A 24,409-nucleotide genomic window follows, 5' to 3' on the forward strand; every position below is an offset into this window, starting at 1 on the left:
AGAAAAAGCAATACACCAAAAATAATGGTAGTATTTCCAGGCTTCTACTGCATTGTATTAACCATCACACAGGGAACAAAAGGGCTGTGAATTTTAGGTAGGCCACTTGGCTTTGGATTCCAGGACTATGGAAATGCCAGTGAAAGTAATCTAAGAAGCATTTTCTGTTTTATAAATATCAGCAGAGGGCCAAAAAAGGGGATCCCAGATATGTTTTCAAGTTACAAAAAACATTAAAGTGCAACTTTGTCTTTTACATCTCCAAGTTCTGTCATTTTTTGAAATAAAGTAGGGCCACAGCTTTATAGTCATTTTCTCATCTAGAGCCCCACAATTATTAACACCAATCAAACCGCAGTTTTGGAAGAGAGCCTTTGAACAGGGAAACTACCGAACAGTGATTAATGGCCATACCTAATTCACAGTTCGGAAACTGATGGTGGAGGACTGTGTATCACGGACGGAGAAAGAGGCCTCCCAGAGGCTCTGAGGCTGCAGGTCTTCAGCCAGGTGACAGAACGGCACCCACTGTATGCACCCTGATGGCAACAGCAGGGAAGTCCATAGTCATGGTGATAGAGACAGCCACAGCTGCCAATCGGAAGACTCGCTCTTTCTGGCTTTCATGGACTGTGTTTTGCACATCGAGCTCACCGTTTAGAGCTGTCTTAGCATTCTTCTTTTTTTGAGACTTTTGACTCATTTTCTTTGCGTAACTTTCTCTGTTGATAGATGCGTATGGCTATGGCAGTGATGCAAAGCAAAATAAATATCACCACTGCTATCACACCTAGGGAGGGAAAAGAAAAAATAAAACATCAGAATTTTTTTCTTTTTCTTATTTTTAGAAAGAAGGTCTCACTCTGTCACCCACTCTGGAGTGCAGTGGCATGATCGTAGCTAACTGTAGGGGGCTCAAATGATCCTCCCAAGTAGCTGAGACTATAGGCCCACTTTACAGCATTCAGCTATTCCTCCCTCCCTCCCTCCCTCCCTCCCTTCCTTCTTTACTTCCCTCCCTCCCTCCTTCCTCCTTCCCTCCCTCCCTCCTTCCTCCTTCCCTCCCTCCTCCCTTCCTTCCTTCCTTCCTTCCTTTCTTTTTTTCACAATTATTCTTTGTAGAGATGGGGTGTTGCTATGTTGCTCAGGTTGGTTGAGGTGTCCTGGGCTCAAGTGATCCTCTCACCTTGGCCTCACAAAATATTAAAATTACAGGTGTGAGTTACTGTGCCTGGCCTCAATGTCAGAATATAAGTGTTGATTTTTGCTCCAATAAGAGGCTTTGCACACATAATTGATTTTTACTTTTCATTAAAATAAACCAACCATCTATTATATTATCAATTGAAAACATCAAAAGTCAGAAATGCTAAGGCCAAGTAATTTTGTAACATTTAACATACTTCTGAGCTACTATGACTTTTGGACATGGCTGCGTTAGGCTTTTTCCCTGCAGGTATATGATGATTGGGTTTCAGATAATGCTTTCAGATTTAAAAGCAGAAAGACATACACGTCTCTAAGACCACGTGCATCCTTCAGTTAACAAGTGGGAAATTTTAAATCATTTTAAAAGTATAGAGTGTTTAGCATCATCATAGATCAATACATGGTTTTGTTAGTGCAATGAAATGGGTACATTTTAATGAAATTGTTTTCAAATACTTCTATGATAATACACTTTGGAAATGCAGTAGTGTAAGCATATACGCAATCAATCCCTATTACCAAAAATATTGTAGGCATATTTATTAATTTGTTTTTTACCTGGAATGTGGATTATTTGAAAGAGCTGGGTGAAATGTTTTAAAATACTGAAACCGTTAGCAGTGCCCATGATTCTCGACTCTTACTTGCACACTAAGTCAGTAAATCAGAATAAATGAATGGAAGACCTGGGTACCAGTATCTTTATAAACTGTTTCAGGCTTTAATTCACAGACAGAGTGCCAAAGCATGAAGCTGCGCCACAGAATGCTGTTTACTGATGCAATCATATTAGTGACAAATGAAACTAAAATCTATGCTGAATGAAATAAATATGTATAAAGACAAGCTTTTGAAGGTAATCAGAATGTGTCACCCCTAAATATGCTTTTTTGACAAATATTTTGAGCTAAGGCAATTAAGAAGCAGCCAATGGAGGAAGAACTCTCTAGATCCTCCCCTTTTCACCTGAAGACAGGATGTAAATTCTCTTTTACTGGGGACCATTCTTATCAGCTCAGGGATGTCAGCAGAAGAATGTACAAACACAGGTACCCCATTAGTTTCTTCCCATATATTTATCTTCCCACGATTTCTCGCCTTCAGAAGCCTAAAATTGCTTTCCATTGTCCTGTCATTTCTCTACAAATGTATTGTTGAAGATGAGCCAGAGTTCTAAGCCACTGCTTTGAGTTTCACTGAGGTTTCTCCCACATGCTGTGAGCTGCATGCCTTAGTAAATTTGCTTGTTTTTCTCTTGTTAATCAGGGGTCTGTCCCAACTACACACTTTTGAGGGATGAGGAGAAATTATATTTCCTCCCACACATTTTCACTGCCTACATCATACATTTAAAGTACTTCACAAAAATATTAATTTATATCTTCAGCCAGTCCCTATTAGAAAGTGCAAACTGCCTTTGTGAAAGCTCAGGGGAAGCTTTCCACAGACTCCTTTTCATTCCCTCCCTCAGAAAACAAGTAAGAATTTCTCAGAGGAAGAGAACACTGCTACAATGTTTCCCCACATTTACTCAGTCAATCTTGCCAATGATACTTGACCACAAGCGATATTATTCCAAAGATGAGAGCTGGTTCTATTATCAACTTTTTATTACCTTCTCACCAAAAGCTGGGCACTAGCCCTGACATTGTGTAAATATCTGTAGGACTTGGAAACCTAGTCTGAAAATGTTCGGCATGTTGAAATTGCTTTGGCATCACAATGAAAAAAATCTCCTAAAAAAAGCAAGATTGATTTAGGATTGGATTTGATTTAAAATTGAACACAAAAGTATACCTTTTAGATATGCATTACTGACCACATTCCCACAGGAAACTGTTTAAAAACAGTTTTTGTTCATTAGGTCATGTATTTTTAATTTACATCTTACTTACTTCTAAGAGAAAAAGAATGGAGATAGTGACAGAAATGTGAATTTAGTTTTGACTAAAATTTAGTCAGAACTTTATTATGTCTAAATTGTTTCCTGTCATTTTGGAGGAAAAAACACACCTGGTTAACTTTTGTATGTGCTATGGAGAGTCTGCAGAATAAGAATACTGTTAAGATTTCAATAATTCACTCGTTAATTAACAAGGAAAGGTGAATGCTTATTTTTTGTGCCAGCTCTAAATAATTTATATTTCAGAACAAAACCCAGTTTTCATTGCCAAAACATACACTTAAACTGTGTTTAATTTTACTTTTCTTCAATTAAAAATAAGCACAAAACATTCTTAGCCAATATTAGATTAGTTCTTTCCAAAGTATGATTAAAAGTGAAACCTACAGTGGTTACTGCTGCACTACATCTTAAATGTCCTTAATGACAGGGAATTGTACACTTTAAAATACTAATACACTAAATAATGTGTGCATTTAAAACTTCTTAAATAAGTGAAACATTGTCATGGGAGTATCTAAACCATGCCCCTTGCCATTAAACTACCATAAAGTATGTGCTCTGATAATCAGCTGAGGTTTCCATTGTTTTGAACATAATTGCTTTGGGTCTGTCCAAGAGTTGTCATTACCTTGACAAGTATCCCATACGTCCTAGGGAATACAGCTATTTTCGAAACCCCGTCTCTACTAAAAACACAAAAAATGATCCAGGCATTCTGGTGAACGCCTGTAATCCCAGCTACTTGGGAGGCTGAGGCAGGAGAATCACTTGAACCCGGGAGGCGGAGGTTGCAGTGAGAGGAAACTGGACTCTTGTCTCAAAAGGAAAAAAGAAGGATTAAAAAAAAAAAAAAAAGAACACCAACGCAACACATAGCACCCCTCTAACCTCACCACTGAGTGTTGATTCTTACATATATTTTCCATTGTGCTAAGTAATGCATCATTATCTAAAACGATAAAATAACAAGCACCAGGTCACTGAGGGCCCTGTTACCTCCGATGACTGCAGAGTCTCTTCTGTCCGCATTAACCAAGGGCTCTCCCTCATCTGCTGGTCCAGAACGACCTACAATAGGGAGAATGATGTTTATTAGCTTGATTTAATCATGCCACAATTTACGCATATCAAACTTTGTCAACTAAAATAGGAACATCAAAAAAATACATTTTAAAAAAGGAAAAAAAAGGATGACAGAGACGGAGAAAAGAAGGCTTTTGAGAAATTCACAAACATTTGAGAGAAGCGCAGTTTCGGGTGCGCTGGGGTGGAGGGTCACACACCTGTGCCTCCCGCGAGTCGGGGAGCCAGTTCCCGCGCTGGGGAGCCGGAAGCTGCCCCTGCCGCGCAGCGGGTCATTGGGGCCACGTGGCCTCGGACGGTGACCCGGGAGGGGACGCTGGGGCGCAGCGCCGCTTTCAGGGGAGCCGCGCCGCCGAAGCGTACGGCCGAGAGGCAGCCGGTGAAGCCGCTCGCTGCGGCCCGCCTTGTGTCCGGGTCTGCGTCGGGGGCCTCTGCAGACAGAAGAATGGGGACACAGTTAGGGTGCAGTGGCGGAGATCGGGGCTCAGGGACACTCCGCATTTGCAAGACAGCCATCCAAGAAAGTCCCCCCAAACCCCTCATTCCTTCACCAGGAGAGGTCACCCTGAACCTTTACCAGTCTGGCAACTATTTCCATTGCCAGAGTTATGAGAGGCATGGTTTTAAAAGATTTGTTCAAGTGCAGATGGCTGGCTCTCTGAAAGTAACAGAGCTTCACAGGGAAAGCAGTTACACGGCATAAATTTAAGAAATCCAGCCGGGCGCGGTGGCTCACGCCTGTAATCCCAGCACTTTGGGAGGCCGAGGCGGGTGGATCACGAGGTCAAGAGATCGAGACCATCTTGGCCAACATGGTGAAACCCCGACTCTACTAAAAATACAAAAAATTAGCTGGGCATGGGCGTGCCTGTAATCCCAGCTACTCAGGAGGCTGAGGCAGGAGAATTGCCTGAACCCAGGAGGCGGAGGTTGCGGTGAGCCGAGATTGCGCCATTGCACTCCAGCCTGGGTAACAAGAGCGAAAGTCCGTCTCAAAAAAAAAAAAAGAAATCCTCTGCCATTTAATTTTTAAAAATATAGCATTAAAATAAAATTTTCATGGTATTCACTGCCAATAATCCAGAGGATTACAGAAAAATGACTCTTGGAGATGAGGAGAGAGCTCGGGATATCCTTTCTGGTTTTGCTTATTCTATCATATTATAGTTGTTATTTTGCATGATGACTTTCACATTATCTTAATGAATTGTCCCTTTTGTCATCAGATAATATCCCTCTTTATCTCATTTAAGATTCTATTATATTCCAATCTTAAATTCAATCTTATCTGAAAGTAACGCTGCATTTCTTAAATTTATCAGCTGTTGCCTGCTAGTTCTTGGGATAATAACAGTTAAATGCTCTTACAATATTGAAGAAGAAGTGCCCCTTCTTCTTCAATATTGTAAGAGCATTTAACTGCTATTATTAAACCTAATCTGACAGAATTTAGTCTATTTGTCTTTCGAGTAATAACCACTGTATCTGATTTTATTCTTTTTTATCTTACACTATTTATTTTGCATTATTGTTTCATCTTTTTTCCTTTTATTTTGCTGGTTTAATCAATTTACTTATTTCCTGCTTTCCCTTTTGTGAGTTTGAGAGCTCAGCTTCCCCAGCCCTCGCAATCAAAATCATTCCTTTACACCGTTATATGAAAACAAGATCCTCTTTTTCCAACAAGGTGATTCACGCACCTCTTTCTCCCACTCCCACAGTGAGATGAGCCACTGCATGGGTTCTTTCCCCCACCTTCCCTCCCACCCCACCGCAACGTTCCACCCAACAGTTCTCGGAATGGGAGGCTTGGGAAATCTGTATTTCTTTCTTCTCTCACTTTTCCCTTCTTAACCCTCTTTCTCTGGTTTTACTGTAGTACATTTAGATCCTGACCAGAATGACAATTTCTCTTATAGTTGTTTTTCTATGATGTTTCTAGTTCAAGGATCTTTATATAATTTATTTTTTCCGAGAAAGAACTTTGACAGGATTGACGAAGATTCTCCCCATGACCAAATGTTGGTCAGGCTACCCTAAGCTGTCTGCTCAACCAGACTGACCTTTGGTCTTTCATCACCTAGCTTAGCAACAGTCCTGCCAAGTTGGTTTTAACCAAAATCTCCCACCCTCAATATCTGATCACCCTCAAGATCTAATCACCTTTCTCATCCCTCTCTCCATCCCGCAGGTGATGTCTGAGCACCCCAGCTTGGCTTCACCAAGAATCCTGGTAAGTCAGTTTAGTAAGAATTACCCTCCCCTATTTTGCAATTTTCCACTCAGACACCCCACCCCAGCCACTCTGCTCCTTTGCTGTGAATCCCCATTTTTCCTTGTTGTGTTGAAGTTGAGCCCAATCTCTTCACCAGGCTGCAAAGCCCCATTCCAGTAGTTCCTATACCTGCTGCCACAGTCCTGAATAAAGTCTGCCTCACCATTTTAACAAGTGTAAGAGTATTTTTGTCTTTTGACATGCTACAAGGTGGTTTTACATTAAATAGTTGTAGTTTAGAGAAATATCATAATTTTAGGGCAGACTTCTCTTTAAAATTCTGAATAAAAACCTTAAACAATTGTTTAATATGGAGCTGATGAGACAGTAGAACTTTCTTACATCTTCAATAAATGACTTAATTAGAAAATGATCACCATATATACTTTTTTTTAAGATGGAAGAAACTCAAGGGTGACTCTGTACTCCCAGGTTTTAGCCAGCACTGCTATTTATTGCTTATCTGTTAACCAATATTCAATAGAACTCAACTCTTACTGTGGTGACATGTAGATACACTTTACTTCTCTATTACCTTGACATGGCAACATGGTGAAAATCCTTCACTTTTCCTTCTCTGTTATTAAATATATGTTGACCTGTCTGCCTCCCTTTCTGTACTTTCTCAACTTTGGGGTCTCATGTTTGCCTAAATTCCTGATTATGGCTTTTGATGACACCCCTAGAGGTATGTGTATTTTGGCAGAAGAAAGGCATTAAGCCAAAGGAATGGATCTCTAATATAGAATTTGAAATATTCGCACTTGAAACTGTGGGAAAAAAAAATTTGAGGTAGGGTTGTCTTCCCAGCCCATTGACGTCATGCCAAATAGACAAATGTGTGTCTTTACTAAAGGGTGCCACTTGGTTGAACTAAAGAAAACAACTAGATAAGTGGACGGTCTTCTACACCTTGCAGTCTGGTAGACACTTCCCACACATGACTATTGAAATTCAAATCAATTAAAATTAAATAAAATTTAAAATTTAGTAACTCAGTTACACTAGCTACATTTCTAGTGCTTAAAAACACATTTATCTCAAGTGTGTCTGGGGACTACCACATAGGACAGCACAGACATTGCACTTGAATTTCCAGTTCAAGGATCTTTATATACCCTAGCCACATTTCTAGTGCTTAAGAAACACATTTATCTCAAGTGTGGGGACTACCACATAGGACGGCACAGACGTTGTACCTTTTCATCATCACAGAAAGTTCTATTAGACAGCATTAGTTTTGCTGACTTATACTTTCAAAGACCTGAAGACATCTGTGATGCCCACTGATTCCTGGTTCATGGACCAAGTTAGAAAATCTTACAATTTCCTATTGAAGAGAATCTTGGAAATAACTTAGTGCAGCCTCCTCCTCATTTTACCAATAAAGAGAGACTAAGTGATATGATCATTGCTCTTTCTTGGAAACAAACACAAAATATCATATCTTCTTGACTTTTTAGAGTTTTGGGTGTTTATATTCTGCAGTACTGAAAGAGACAATCCACCATTGGCTCTGAGTGTCTCTGCATGCTTTGCTCGGTTTACCAAGAAATACAGGACTCTGACAGCACTTTACTCAGGCCATTCCTCAAGGCTGTGTTTGAAGCAAGCAACCTGGAGGGATGAGGTCATGATCACCTCCAGGACAAAGAATAGGCTTGCTTACTGCTTGTTACAAAATCAGTGGATTCCCCAAGCTCAGTGTTCCTCTGCTGCAGTGCAAACCTGGCCGCAGGTGCCGCCTGTCTGCACCCCATCACCGCCCCATAAGACTTGAGGGCCAAGGGACAACAATGCAAACATGCTGCTGCTCACAAGGCTTGCTGTGCCATGAGTAATAGCGTCCTTTGTCTTTGTACCAGGACAGCATCCCCAAAAGAGTTAAAAGCTTTAAACTTGCTAGCTCTTAAGCGAGGTAAAATCAAATCCCAGACCCAACATAAAACATTTCTTCTAAATGAGACAAATACCATAGCATAGAAGTAATATAAAATACATAGGTCAATTGAATTTGAAATGTTAAAATTGTATGTCTTATCTTACGTGACATGTCTTTACAAAACTCAAAAGGCAATTTCCAGAAATATTTAATCACCAAAATGATTTGGCATTCTTACATATCTACAGCTTTATTTGAAATACAGTCCTTCGGTAGGTTTTCTTTTCTTCAGCCCAGAATGTATACCTCCTAAGGTTTATAAGCTCAGCTGTATTCATATGTAACTGTTTACAGGCTACTTTTTTATTTTTTGGGGAGCAGACAAAAAGGCACCTTTAATTTTTGCACTTTGTGTTTTTGTTTTTGATATATATGTATATTTAAGATAGTGTTTAAATACACACACACATACACACACACAAAGAAAAATAGAAAGAATACCAATAATACCAAAGTATCTAAAAACAAATCTTAATTTATGATGGGTCACCTTTACTCAATTATAAAGTATTTGAGGTGTTCACATTCTTTAAGACTACCTCTTGGACAAAATTCAAAGCTATACAGAAAATTCAAAATCTAAAAAGTTTGCATTTAAATCGGTTTACTCTGAATTGATCTTGTGATAATCAATCTGAAATGGTCTTCATTCAGCAAGACTACTGAGAAATGGCAAAATCATATTGAGGTGTTCAGAAACAGCATCTTAATTATGATGGATTCTGGGCCATTTTTTCCTAAGGCATTGTTAGGGTGTATAATAATAAATCAGACTGGACATGAGCATTATTTTATTAGAATTTCTCATATACTAGCCTATATACCTATCAACATGTGAGTTTAGTGAGGGTGGGTGTAGTGTTTCTCTCATTCAGAGGCTTTCTCATTGCTTAATAACTTGTTCATAGTAGACGATCACCAAATATTTTTAAATGAAGAGATGAATCAAAGATTTACAGAGACTCAGGAGAATATATTGATAACTTAGAACAGAGTGTTTTGGGTACCTTTCTTTGTAAAATTAGTGGATTCTCTATTGCCAACTTGTGGGTCTATTTTACGACAAGTTAAAGACAGAATTTCCTATGCAACTTCAAATTTAAATATAAAATTGTAGTTTTGGTATCATTACTAAATGATGTGACAGTGGCAAAAAATTTATTGCAGAACCAATCCTAAAATATAGTTGTTCAAAGTATAAAGAGTTTTATTAATCTTTGATGATTATCTCTATCTCCAAGCACAGGCAAAATGAATATTTATAATTTTCTAAGATCAGTAGCTTCTGACTATATACTTCACTGCTGAATTTGAATGTAGATTTTCATACTATAAATTACATGCCTTTGAATATAGCACCCTTGAATAAAAACATTAACACCTTCAACTCCATGTTCTCCTTTATTTGGAAAGAAACAAAATTGTATATAATAAATATTATTCTACTTTTTAATTCTCTTAATATTAAATGTAGTTCATTTTCTTAATTGATTTAAATTAAAATGTAGTCCATTTTCTTAATTGATTTACATAAGATAGGTATATCTCCTCAAAAAAAGATAATTTTTCTCTATTTTACATTTATTAAATGTAAAGTTAACCTGTGCTTTTACAAATACTGTCCTGTCAATATGATAGACAATTAGTGTAACTTTCTACCTTGCGTAATAGATATTTATGAACATGCCTCCCCATTCCTGTTACATGTCAGAGTCATAAAGGATGGAAACAATAGGCAAAGCAGGGCTCGAGACAGAATTAAAACTATATTCATCTTCTGTAAGCAGATAAACAGTTTTTCTGTTGTTTTCAACTCAAGCCTAGTTTTATCATTGAATGACCATCTCTGGGTTGATGCTGATTAATACATAATCTGTGAACTTTGTGTCAGCTTTAATAACATTTCACTTTTCAAGAAGGGTTAGAAAAATACTGTGATTCATTATGCGTGATTGTCAACTGAGAGGTTACGTGTGGAGGCATTTTTCCAGGACCGCCCTTGCACATCTCACAGGCAGCACTTACTCATGATTATATGTATGCTCAGACAAGAGTACAGTTTGCACCTTGATTGTCACTCACAGTGACATTATTATTCAAGTAAGACAAGGAGCTTCTTTCAGTATGATAAATGCTTCCAGAGTTTGTAACGTGACACTTATGTTTTTTTGGGAAAAGCCCTTCCTTCTACTTACCTAAAAACTTTCCCAACATGAGAGATTTGACAGCATTGAATTCTGTCCCTGAGGACAAGATGACTTGTTTCTTTGCACTCTGGTTAACCTATTAGATGTCCCATGAGAAGCAAACATCAACAGAAAGTACAATTTTAATGGTAAGGAAGCAAAGGTAGATGAGGAAAGAAAAGATGAAAATAAATCACTTTTAAGTACCACTACAAAAGTTCAAGATAATGAATCATTTAGAAGGGGCAGCTATTTTATAAGCAAATCCTATGATGCCATCGGCTACCACTCTATCCACGATCTACCCGCTTCCTGGCTTTACTCTTTTTCATAATTGGCAGGATCCACGAAAAAGATGGAATCAGCTGTTTTAAACTTAAATACTCATTCTGTGGAGAAAATTTGAAACATAAAACCAAAAATTGTTGTTCTCTATACATATTAAAAGTATATTTCCCTTCCAATGCTGACGACAATGTGTAATTTACTTCCTCTGTTGTGACTCATGTCTATTTTCTTACTTATTCCCGTTTTAATGATTACGTTGTATGCTTTTAAATCATGTTTTAAAGTTGTTAAGTATTTGTTCTTTTATAATCAGAATAGGGTAAATTCCCACTGCAATATCAATGAATAGTTTCCACCAGTAGTCACCATGATAAACTAGAGAACATTCCCCTACTGAGTAAAGATATTTTGATATTTTAAATAGTAAAATATTAATAATACCTTTGACAGAATTACATTGCTAAATAAAGCAATACAGAATAAACAACCACCTCCTCTCCCCCAGATCCTGGCCATATTTGGCTTCTTATTCTTGACTTATGGAAGAGCAGCACTGAATGGGTTGCTCTTTTATCAATATTTATCATCAAATTTTTGCATTAGATTATTTGTTCTTAAAATCATAGTATTAGTTACTTTGACTTCCGAATTGGTATTATTACCTCTACCATGACCACTGCTGCTTCTCTGTTGATCTTCACTTGGTGAAGGTGCCCATCAGCCATGTTTCTAAAATCAAAGTTGAATGCATCAGGATTTTGATGTCTGTCTAACTTGTACCTAATCTGCAAACTCCCTAAAAAGAAAAAAATAAATGGCGTTTAAAATTAAAATGGCACCTTATAAAACTCTTGATGAAGATTCTAGAGCACTTTTATTATTATTTACTATTGCACTTTTGAATCGATTTAACATCAATTTAGATGCACCCAATAGTCATCTTTCCTGGAAAAGTGATTACTTAGGTGCTATTCCAGTGCCAGACTCTGAGTCCAATGATGTTATTTTAAAAATCAAGACCAAATGTGATGTTAATAAGCAGACTCCCCAAACCTTTTTATTTAAAAATGAAAAGGTTTAAATTATGCATATAAGATCTCTGAACTCAGAAATAAATTCATTATGACTATGATATTTATTTTATGAAATGATGAAACTCCATGAAATATTGTATCGACATTCAGTTCCTGTAATTACAACTTCTAATAAGGCTCATTTTAATGTTTTACTGACATGTGCATAATTAAAGATTTTTTATAGCCAGAATTATTTTAAGTCTTCTATCATAATCCAAAATGAGGAAGAGAAAAGGTTTTGTCAGGAGGCAAGGTTTCCATAATATCTACATCTTCTAATACACACACCCGTCTCCTACAGAGATGTACCCTCATTATCTCTAATTCTCTTGCAGCTTATATTAAGATCCTGTGAATCAGAGATTTTGTAGATTTTTTTCTAGACATTAAACTTTTGTGCTGTGTACCTAACAAATGTAAAGCTTTGTCTTCTTGTTTAACTGTGGAAGCCTTGGAATACCCCAACTGCCACTGTTTGGGAGACCGTCATTTCACTTTTCCTTCATAAAAATGATATAACTAGTTTTTCAGTCACTGATAGATAAAGAAGAACCACACTTATTTGTTGCTTATAGGAATTGGCTTTTATATAGTTGTACTATAACATCTGTATTAATGCTCCTCTATTTTGCTTAGAGTGAGCAGGGAATACATGTCATGTATCTAGATATCTTATTTCAAAATTAACTGCAAAACCAATTTGGATTATTATGTACTATTAAAGGCATCCTATCAATAATACAAAGTATAATTGCATATCAACTCTGTGAAAGTATCAAACATGTCATGGGAGAAAAACATATTAATTTAATCTTGAAATGCTAGCTTTTATAATCACCACTAAGGAAGGCACTGAAAAAACCAAAGACGTTGGAGGGCATGCAGTTTCCTTTCATTGTTTGTGGTCTGAATGCTGAAAAGACCCATGTCATTACAGTCCTATTCTTCTAATTCAAGGTTCTCTTTTTCTTTACACAAAAGATATTCACCATTGTTGGCGAGGATAACTGAAAGGTATTCCTCATAGAAAGAGCTCACATACAGCAGTAAGCTCGGAGTTCGTGTTGTCCGGAAGCTCAGTGTGATCATTTCGCTGGTCAATGTTACATCTCTGTGTAATGAAGAAATGAGGGAGCTGGAGTTTTCACTTAAAGTGTAATGTTCTTGAAAATTATATGTCATTGAGGAGCCAGTTCCAAAATAAGCAGAAATCTCTGAAATGATAAATACATTTTTGTTATATTAACAAAATATAAGTCCAAGGATCTTGTTTTAAGTACATTTAGAAAATGAGTCAAAACCTTAAATATCCTGGGAGACAAAATAATAGTGAAATGCTTTACTGTTTTATTTTTCATTGTTCACTTTTTGAAGTTTTTTAAAAACTACAGTTTGAAGAAAAAAGTAGCAAACTCCAATATACTCATAACCCAGAATTCACTTTTAGTAGAGATTTTATGTAATTCTCCAAATCGTCTTCATCTTATATTTACATATGATTAATTTTCCAGTATAAATGTATAACTTAAAGGTAACTTATCTTTGGGTTCAAATTCTTCCCAAATCATTAATTTTTAAACATTTTTATTCAGATATAATCTGTATGCCATATAATAGACCCAATTACAGTGTAAAATTCTATGTATGTCTTTTAGTATATTCACAGGCACATGCAAACCTTGCCATGATCAGTTTTAGAGTATTTTCACTACCCCCAATCATCTCATTCCCTCGTACAAGACCCTCCAAATCCACTAGCAGTCATTCTCTGTTTCTCCCCAACAGTCCGGCCCAGGCAACCACTAATCTACTTTCTGTCTCTGCAGAGGGTTCTATTCTGGAGATTTAATGTCAGTGGAATCATATAATATGTGGTCTTTCTAATATGGCCTCTTTCACTTAGCATGGTATTTTCAATATTCATCCATGTTATAGCATGTATCAGTATTTTATTTCTTTTTATTGGTGAATAACATTTCATTGGATGTAAATAATAATGGATGTGCCACATTTTGCAGATCTATTTAATAGTTGATGGACATTTGGGTTGTTTCTACTTTTTGACTATTATAAATAATGCTTCCATAAATATCATGTGTAAGTTTTTCTATGGACATATATTTTTATTTTTCTTAGGTATGTATACTTAGGAGTAAAATTGTTCAATCTTTTTTTTTTTTTTGAGACGGAGTTTCGCTCTCGGTACCCAGGCTGGAGTGCAATGGCGCGATCTCGGCTCACCGCAACCTCCGCCTCCTGGGTTCAGGCAATTCTCCTGCCTCAGCCTCCTGAGTAGCTGGGATTACAGGCACGCGCCACTATGCCCAGCTAATTTTTTGTATTTTTAGTAGAGGCGGGATTTCACCATGTTGACCAGGATGGTCTCGATCTCTTGACCTCGTGATCCACCCGCCTCGGCCTCCCAAAGTGCTGGGATTACAGGCTTGAGCCACCGCGCCCGACCAAATTGTTGAATCTTAACGATAACACCAACTTTAAGATTTTGAGGAACTGCCATATTTTTTCCAAAATAGCTATACCATTTTACATTCCAAGCAGCAATTATGAGGATTTTAATATCTCCACATCCTCACCACCATTTGTTATTATCTTTCTTTTAAATTACAGCTATAGTTGTCTGCGTGAAGAGGTATTTCACTATGACTTGACTGCATTTCTCTACTGGCTATTGTTGCCAACCATCTTTTCACGATTTTATTGGGCATTCACACATATCTGCTGAAGAAATATCTATTTATAAGCTTTACCTATTATTTAATTGGGTTATATTTCTTTTTCTTATTCAGTTGTAAAAACTCTTTAAATAATTTGAATACTATACTCTTACAAGATATATGATTTGTAATAATTTCTTCCATTCTGTGGGTTATCTACTCTTTCATTCTCCCATGTTTTAAGAGTTTTATAGTTTTAGTTCTTAGATTGAGGACTATTTGGTACACTTTTATGTATGTGTGAGATAGAGGTATAATTTCATTCCTTTGCATGTGCCTGTATATTCAGTTGTCTCAGACTATTTCTCCCTTTTGGGTTGTCCTGGCACTCTTGTAAAATCTATTGACCATAAATGTGAGGGTATCCATCTGGACCTGTTTAGTCATAAACCAGTTACACACTGCTTTGCAGTAAGTTCGGAAACTGGAAAGTGTGAATCTATCAAATTTCTTCTTCTTTTTAAAGATTGTTTTGACTATTCTGCATCACTTTAATTTCCATATGAAATCAGCTTGTCGATTTCAGGAAAGAAGCCAGCTAGGATATTGATTGAAACTGCACTGAATCTGTATATTAATTTAGAGAATACTGGTATTTTGTTTATATTAATTATTCAATCCATAACATGAAATATCTCTCTATTTATATTTAATTTTGTTCAATGTTTTATAGTTTTCAGTGTTTTCCATTTCTTTTGTTAAATGTATTCCTATATATGTTATTCTTTATGATGCGACTGTAAATAAAATTGCTTCATTGATTTTATGTTCAGATGGTTCATAGCTAATGTATAGAAATACAATTGATTTTGTATATTGATCTTGTATTCTGCAATTTTGCTGAACTTAGTTTTAATAGTTTTAAGTAAATTCTTTGGGATTTTTCTATATAAAAAAGATCATGTCGTCTGCAAATAGTTTTACTTCCTTTCTAATCTGGATGTATTTTTCTTTTCATGTTCTTGCCTAATAGGCCTTGTCTGAACCTCTAGTACAATGCTGAATAGAAGCAGTCAGAGTATACATTCTTGTTTTGTTCTTGAACTTAGGAGAAAAACATTGTGTTTTTAATTAAATATAATTTTAGCTATGTGTTTTTCAAAAATGCCATTTGTTAGATTGAGGAATTTACCTTCTATAAATTAGTTTCTTGAATTTAAACAAAAATTCAGGAAAGGATGTTGCATTTTATTCAATGACTTTTCTACATCAATAGAAACTATAATGTGCTTCTGTCCTTTATCCTAAGATATAGTGTATTATATTCATTGAATTTCAGCTGTCAAAACAACTTTCCATTTCTGGGATCATTTCCACTTTGTCTTGATGTATAATCATTTTTATATGTGACTGGATTTGCTTTGGTAATATTCTGTTGAGGGTTTTCACATCTATCTACTTAAATGATATTGGTCGCTAGATTTTAAAAAAATATATAGATATATCTATGTCTGGCTTTGGTATTAGGGAAATAATGACCTTACAGAATAAGTTGAAAATGCTCCTTTCTCTTTTATTTTTTGGAAGAGTTTTGAATAACTGATACTTTTTATTTAAGTAGCTGATATAATTTAAATAGTTGATATATTCAGACAGTTGATAGCATCAATTGTTTGAAACCATCTGGACCTGGACTTTACTTTGTGTGGTATTTTAAAATTATTAAGACATTCCTTTTACTGTTATAGGCCTATTTATATTTTTTCCTTCTTCTTGAAAGAGAGGTAGTGGTTTGTGTTAATTTTGTAGTTAATGTCATCCTAGGAATTTTCCATTTTATCTAAGTTATATAATTTTTTTCAACATACAGTTGTTTATATTCCCTTGCAATCCATGTTATTTCTGTAAAGGTAGCAATATCATTCTTTCACATGTCATTCTTGTAATTTGAATCATCTCTTTTATTCTTGGTCAATTGCACTAAAAGTTTGCCAATTTTGTTAACAATTTTAAATGACTGACTTTTGGTTTTGGTTTTTTTTTTTTTTTTTTTTTTTTTTTGCATCCCTTTTATATTACCCATTTGAGAAATTTCTGCTGTTTTATTTATTATTTCTGGCTTTCTACTTGTATTAGATTTAGTTTGCTCTTCTTTTTTCAGTGTCTTAAGGTAGAAGGTCAGGTTTTTTATTTGGGAACCTTTTTCTTTTTAAATATTGATGTTTACAGTTATAAATTTCCTTCTAAATACTGCGTTAGCTGTGCTACATATGTTTTACCAATGCTGTATTTTTGTTTTCATTTATCTCAAAGCCTTTTCTAATTTCCCTTTGATTTCTGAGTGTATAGTTCAATTTCCACATATTTGTGATATTCCACAATTTGTCTGTTAATTTCATCCCATTGTGTTTAAAAAAGACCTTTCATATGATTTCAATCCTTTTAAATGTATTAAGGCTTGATTTACAGGTAGCATGTTGTCTAACCTAGAATATGTTCCATGAACACTTGAGAAGAATATACATTCTGCTATTGTTGAGTGGTGTGTTCTACAGATGTGTGTTAGGATGACTGGGTTTTTTCTTTTTTCAAGTCTATTTTTTTTGTAATCTTCTGAGTAATTATTCTATCCTTTGTTGAAAGTGAAGTATTGAATCTCCAGCTTTTACTCCTGATTTGCCTATTTCTCTTTTCAGTTCTGTCAGGTATTCTTTATGTAATTTGGGGCTATATTATTTACGGCATTTAAGTTTCAATTGTTATATCTTTTTGAGGGAATTACCTTTTATCATTATAAAACCTCCTCTATTTTTAGCAGCACCTTTTGTTTTAGAGTTTCTTTTTTCTTTTTTTTTTTTTTTTTGAGACGGAGTTTCACTCTTGTTACCCAGGCTGGAGTGCAATGGCGCGATCTCGGCTCACCGCAACCTCCGCCTCCTGGGTTCAGGCAATTCTCCTGCCTCAGCCTCCTGAGTAGCTGGGATTACAGGCACGCGCCACCATGCCCAGCTAATTTTTTGTATTAGTAGAGACGGGGTTTCACCATGTTGACCAGGATGGTCTCGATCTCTTGACCTCGTGATCCACCCGCCTCGGCCTCCCAAAGTGCTGGGATTACAGGCTTGAGCCACCGCGCCCGGCCCTAGAGTTTATTTTTTCTGATGTTAGTATATTCCCTTTGGCTCTCTAGGGTTACTGTTCTCATGGTACATGTTTTCTACTCTTTTATTTTCAACTAACTTACCCCTTTCAATCTAAACTGGATGTCCTTAGACAGCATAGAGATTAAAATACTTCACATTAAAGCTGGAGATTCAATATTTCTTTTGTTACCCATTCTGACAATATTTGCCTTTTGATTGGACTGCTCAATCAATGAACATTTAATATTATTATTGATACGGTTAGATTTACATCTGCCATTTTCTTTTCCTTTTCTTGTATGTTTCATTTGTTTTCTTTTCGCTTTCCTTCTTAACATTATTTTGTATCGATGGATATTTTAGAATGTAACATTTTAATTTCTTTCTTGATTTCACTATATTTTGAGGTAAAACATACAGCATATATAATTTGCCCTTTTACCATTTAAAATGCGAAATTCAGTGGCATTAATTAAATTTACGATGCTGTGCAATTATTGCCTCTTTTGATTTCCAAAATTTTTTTACCACCCCAAAGATAAACTCTGTATTCATTAAGCAATAACTCTCTGTTGGCCCCTCATCTCAGCTCCTTGTATCCTTAAATCTACTTTGTCTCTACAAATCTGTCTATTGATATCTAGTAAACATGGAGTCATATAATATCTACTCTCTTGTGTCTGGCTGATTTCACTTAGCATAATGTCTTCTAGGTTCATCAGTGTTGTATTATGTATCAGAACCTCATTCCTTTTATGGCTGAACAATATACCATTATATGTATACACTACATTTTTTTTATCAATTCATGTGTTGATGGACGCTTGTGTTATTGCCACTATTGTGATGATGCTACTATGAACATTTATATAGAAGTATCTGCTTGAGTTCTTGTTTTCAATTGTTTTGGTTATATATGTAAAAGTGAAATTGCTGGGTTTGAAGGTAATTCTACGTTTAACTATTTGAGTTAACTCTAAATCAATTTTTACAGTGCATTCCCACCAGTAACAAAAGAGAGTTCCAATTTCTCTATGTTCATGCCCAACTTGTTTTTTTTTTTTAATTATAGTTAACCTAGTAGGTTTGAAGAGGTACCTCGTTGTACTTTTGGTCTGCATTTCCTTAATAACTAATGATGTTGAGTATCATCTTTCCATGTGATTATTGACTCTTTGTAATCTTTTTGGAGAAATGTCTGATAAAGTCCTTTGTCCAATTAGACTGTGTTTCTTTTTAAGTTGTGGAAGTTATTATCATATTCTAGATACTGAACCTCTATCAGATATGTAACTTGCAAATATTTTATCACATTCGGTGGGTTGTCTTTTTACTCTTCATAGTGTTATTTGATACACAGAAGTTGTTAATTTTGATAAAGTCCAAATAATCTACTTTTGTTGTTGTTTTTGCCTGTAGTTTTGGTGTGATCTTTAAAAAAACCACTGCCAAATCCAAGATTATGAAGATTTGCCTATATATCGTTTCCTAAAAATTTTACAGTTTTAGCTTTTAGACTTAGAACTTTGATTCGCTTTGAGTTAATTTTGGTAAGGGTCCAACTTCAATCTTCACATGTGAACATCCACTTTTCCTACCTTTACATTGAATAGACTGTTATTTCCCTATTGAGTGATCTTGATGAAAACTATGTTAAACATCAATCGACTGTATGTATGAAGGCTCATTTCTGGCCTCTCAGTTCTATTCCATTGGTTTATAGGTTTATCCTCATTTGGTGCCACATTGTTTTGATTAATGTAGTTTATAGTAAGTTTTCAAGTCAAAAAGGGTGTGTTCTCCAACTTTGCTCTTTTGTAAAACTGTTTTGACCCTTCTGGGCTTTTTCAAATTTTATATGAATAGTGATACAGGATTTTCCATTTGTACAAAAAGTGCCTTGGGGATTTTGATAAGAATTAGATTGAATCTGCATATTGCCTTGGGTTGTATTGTTATTTTAATAATATTAAGTCTTCCAATTCATGAATATACAATGTCTTTCCATCTATTTTGGTCTTCTTTAATCTCTTTCAACAATGTTTTATAGTTTTCAGTATCCAAGTCTTTCACTTTCTTGGTTAAGTTTATTTCTAAGTTTTTTTATTCTTTTTGATGATAATGCAAATGAAACTGTTTCTTTAATTTCACTTTCAGATTTTTCATTGCTAAAGTAGAGAAATACAACCAAATTTTTGGTGGTAATTTTGTATCCTGCAGCTTTGCTGAATTTATTTATTTTCTCTGACGATTTTTATTTTCTGAAGAGTTTTCTACACATAAGATAATGTAATCTGAGAGACAGATAGTCCTATTCCAATTTGGGTGCCTTATATTTCTTCTTCTTGCTTAATTGCTCTGACTGGACCTTCCAGTACCATGATAAATAGAGGTGGTAAAACCAGGCATACTTGTCCTGTTTCTTCTTTTAGAAAAGAAGCTTTCACCACTGAGTGTGATGTCAGTTGTAGGTTTTTCATATATGGTCTTTATCATATGAGAAAGTTCCTTACTATTCCTAGTTTATTGAGTGTTTTGTTTTGTTTTTTATCATGAAAGGTTACTGGAGTTTGTTAAATTTTTGTTTCAGCAACAGTTAAGATAATCATATATCTTTTCCCTCATTCTATTAATCTTGTGTAATATGGTGACTGATTTTCAGTTGTTGAACCACTTCTGAAATCCTGGGATAAATCCTACTAGGTTTTGGTAAATAAGCCTTTTAATAAACTACATGACAATTTTTTTGTTTTATTTTCTTTAGTGATTCCTCTAAGCTTGCATACATATACCTTATCAAGAATCTTCTTCAGGTTTACACTAACTTAATATAAGTGAGATTTAGAAAAGTTATTTCTACATAGCTCAATTTCCTCTCTTTTGGAACTACTTTTATACATATTAAACCCATTATTATTTTATATAATTTGTTTTCTTTTAAAAAATCTGAGAAAAGAAAAAAGAGCAAGTAAATATTTATAGACTTTGTCTATAAATGTTCTTATTTACCATTTCTGGTTCTCCTTCTTTGTTCCTCTGACTCACGTTACCATTTAGTGTCATTTCCTTATTTCAGTACAGCCTTGCCTCTGTCTGTCTCCTGTGTGTTGTTTTTCTAAAATATATATTTCTATAGGCCTGACAATGAACTATATGCATTATATATTGATATATTCTCTATTATAGTTTTATGCATTGTTTTTAAAATAGTTCCCTCTTGGTCAAATCTGTCTCACTGCTTTGAAGCTGTGGGCAGTGAGAGTGGCCTGCTCCTTTGCAGTAAAATCTTTGCTTACAAGTAAGACACAGGGTGGGAAAGGTAACTTCTTGCCTTGCCTCTCCTGGTGTAGAAACTGTTCCCTACAAGCAAGCTGGAATGAGGGCAACTGGGACACCGTATTTTCCAGTTGCCATGCCTGAAGACCTTTTTTCCTGGAATGGGGAGTTGGTGTGAGAAGGAAGTCCCAGACTTCTCAACCATTTCTATGTGGACAGAGCTTCTGTCACACAAAGCTGGGGGTTATAAGAAATGCCAGCACCCAATCTTGAGGTAATGCAGAATCTCTGGAGTAGACCTGGGGAGAGAGGAAACCTTTGGCTTCTTGGCTATATCCATATACTGTGGAGCTTCCATCATACTGAGCTAGGGATAGGGAGGTTCAGGGAGAGGGTCTTGGCTTAAATGCTCAAACTCTCATTCTTATTACTCATTAACAAATGTTTCTTCATTTGATGTATTTCCTTAGGACATTTTCTAGAGACTTTCAATAGTTGTTTTTTAAAATAATAATTTTTACCGGTGATGCCTATTTCATATGAGAGAGGGTTTACAGAGCTCCTTATGTGGCCAGGCTGGAAATGTGTGAGTACTATGTTTTTTCTTTGAATTTTACCTCCTCTTTAAAAATCTATTTGCTTTGTAGGAGGCATGGAACAGATCTCCTGCAGCAGCTAGAGAAAAGATGATCTGAGGACTAACTCTCCTTCAAGGTCAAAATTTAGAAATGTTCTTTTATGCTGAAGATGTTTCTCAAATTTATTGTCTGGACATAAAGCCTAATACAAAGTGATATCTACAGTATTCTGAGAGAGAAAGGTTGAAGGGCTTTCAGCTTCTCTTAAAACACTTTATGAAAGGTTGATATTTTAATTTTATATCACGTTAATTCCAAAAATGTGTTTAGTACACACACACACACACCCCCCAGATATACCCATAAGTACAAAGCAAGTGTTGAGAGATGCTTATTGTCTTGGAATACTACTCCACTCTTTCCATTTCCATAAAATATAAAGAATTTACTGAAAATCCAGATCATTCTTATTAGATTAGATTTGTTAGTAATCTAACTGTAATGTATCCCCCAGCTACTGGAGTGCCATTTCCCATTTACTTACAATACAATGTCTACGCTTAAGATAATTTTAGGTTATAAAATAACATTCAAATCGCACTTAGCAAATGTTCACTGGAAGTGCTTTAGAAATCAGCACGTGTGCTCACGAAGAAGTGGTTACTCCTGACGTTTGCTTTCAGATATAAAGAGGGCTCTGCATTTGCTCCAGAACTACGAGATTTACTAGCACAGAGATCTTCAGGACTAACAAAAGACATATGGGATACCTTTTGAACATTTAAATGACTTCGAGATAATGAATTCTCAAAATTCTTTTGAAAGTCACACAATTTTATAGTAATTAAAGCCTGTTTCACTGCTAAAAACAATATGTGTAACAGCCCAGAGACACTTAAAAAAGTTAGTTATTACATTTTAGCTCTATGACTCAATATTCTAAGAGGTTGCATAAAGGTATTATAAATATTTTAAAGAAGTCAGTACAGGGTACTTAATACTAAAATCAGTCCCTTTCTTGTTTTTTTTCCCCCTGAGATGGAGTTCTCGGTCTGTCATCCAGGATGGAGTGCAGTGGCATGGGCTGTGTTGTCCAGGATGGAGTGCAGTGGCGTGGTCTTGGCTCACTGCAACCTCTGCCTCCTGGGTTCAAGCGATTCTCCTGCCTCAGCCTCCCGAGTAGCTGGGATTATAGGTGTGCACCACCATGCCTGGCTAAGTTTTGTGTTTTTAGTAGAGATGGTGTTTCACCATGTTGGGCAGGCTGGTCTCGGATTCCTGACCTCGTAATCCAATTGCCTTGGTCTCCCAAAGTGCTGGGATTACAGGTGTGAGCTACCACACCCAGCCCTTTTCTTCTTTTCAAAACAAGATTGTCCCTGAGCAGAAGCTGTATGATGCCCCATTACATTCCTCGAAGAAGAGTCAAGCATCAGCGAGCAAAGTGTCTGAGTGATTCTGTTAATGACATGTCAATATTAAGTTAAATGTGAATTTCCCCTCCTAGTTAATATGCTTGTTTTATAAGAAAAGACATTTTTATAAAGGCCTCTTGAATCACTTCAAGTCACTGTCACAAGTGACAATGGGTAGAAGGATTGGTCAAGCCTAGGAGTTCAAGTCCAGCCTGGGCAACAGAGAGGCTTGAACAGCAAGAAGTTGTCTTTAAAAATTAAAAACAAAAATAACAGTGATGCTTTACTGATCTTAAAATTAGAAGAGTACAAGGACACAGTTTTGAAAACCAAATTATTTTGAGAGGATTAACATTGAACAGATGCTAGCGGTAACCCAGAGATCTTCTAAATAAGAAATCCAGAGAGGACTGATAGCCTTAAGTTTTCAAAAACAGTCATACTCATACCCCTTCTAAATTCAATAGAGGAATTTGGTACAGAAATTATTCCATTTCAAATAACTTGATTGTATCCTTTCTTTATAATATCAAATGACAGAAGCCTTCTTCATATTATTGAAGTTTCAAGTAGTTTCCCTATAACCTGCTCCTTGGTCACGCTTACCATTGGAGCAGAACGGCCCATCGTATGCCGAGAAGGCACAGTCACAGGCGACCCCTCTGCGTTTCTCTCTGCATTTCCCTTCATTGAGACACAAGTGTCCATAGCTGCTGCAGTGTCCCGCACACCCCGGCTCCACTCCTGGCGTCACTGTGGCTCTTTCTTCCAGATCCAGGGCCACTCCATTCAATTGCAGAGACCGAATGCATCCTAGAAAGCCTTTCTGTCTGGTGGCCGTTCCACCTACAATGGAAACACTGCAAATAGAAATGTGTTCCTTGGTATTTTATTCAGGATTTTGTGTCCGTGTCAAATTCAGGCCTTATGGAGAGTGGTAACAATCACAATGTGTTAAAAAATTTTGTGAACATATGCAATTTTTAAAATATAAACTGTTATGTGATATCATGAAGCTTTAAATGACATTGCATTTATTCACACAACTTTCAAACATGGTGAGTCTAGCAAATAGTCCTTCTAAAAACATTTCTTTAACTTCAGGTAAGACAGAATTTTACTTTAGTTCCTTTACAAAGAACAAAATATATAATATAAACCACATCAAACATTATTTTACTTTCTTTATGAATAAGAATGTGCATTATAATGGTTAGGTATGAACTTTCAGATTTTTTGCAATAATAAAAATACATACAGATAAATTTCTCACTTGGATGGACTCTAAAACAAATGGAGAAGCAAAGGAGAAGTGGGAAGGGGTGACACCATGCCCCAGGATCGCCTCCTCTCAGAG

The 24,409-nt window shown here is 36.0% G+C and overlaps 1 protein-coding gene across 1 annotated transcript in view; it reads right to left on the reverse strand.

The window, feature by feature from the left end:
• Window positions 1-579: 579 nt before the first annotated feature.
• LOC110568491 (contactin-associated protein-like 3) overlaps window positions 580-24,409 on the reverse strand; it is a 241,642-nt gene continuing 217,812 nt past the window's right edge. Inside the window, exons 18-24 of the mRNA XM_021671890.2 lie at window positions 23,659-23,898; window positions 12,955-13,179; window positions 11,552-11,685; window positions 10,611-10,698; window positions 4,399-4,629; window positions 4,112-4,183; window positions 580-790 (exon numbers count right to left, since the gene is read on the reverse strand). Of these exons, the coding sequence (XP_021527565.2) occupies window positions 669-790; window positions 4,112-4,183; window positions 4,399-4,629; window positions 10,611-10,698; window positions 11,552-11,685; window positions 12,955-13,179; window positions 23,659-23,898 (1,112 nt within the window). The 3' untranslated portion in view covers window positions 580-668. The remainder of the gene's footprint in view (window positions 791-4,111; window positions 4,184-4,398; window positions 4,630-10,610; window positions 10,699-11,551; window positions 11,686-12,954; window positions 13,180-23,658; window positions 23,899-24,409) is intronic.

This window comes from Aotus nancymaae, unplaced genomic scaffold (assembly GCF_030222135.1).
Source record: "Aotus nancymaae isolate 86718 unplaced genomic scaffold, 86718_ANA_hifiasm-v0.15.2.pri h1tg000041l, whole genome shotgun sequence".
Classification (NCBI taxonomy): Eukaryota; Metazoa; Chordata; class Mammalia; order Primates; family Aotidae; genus Aotus; species Aotus nancymaae.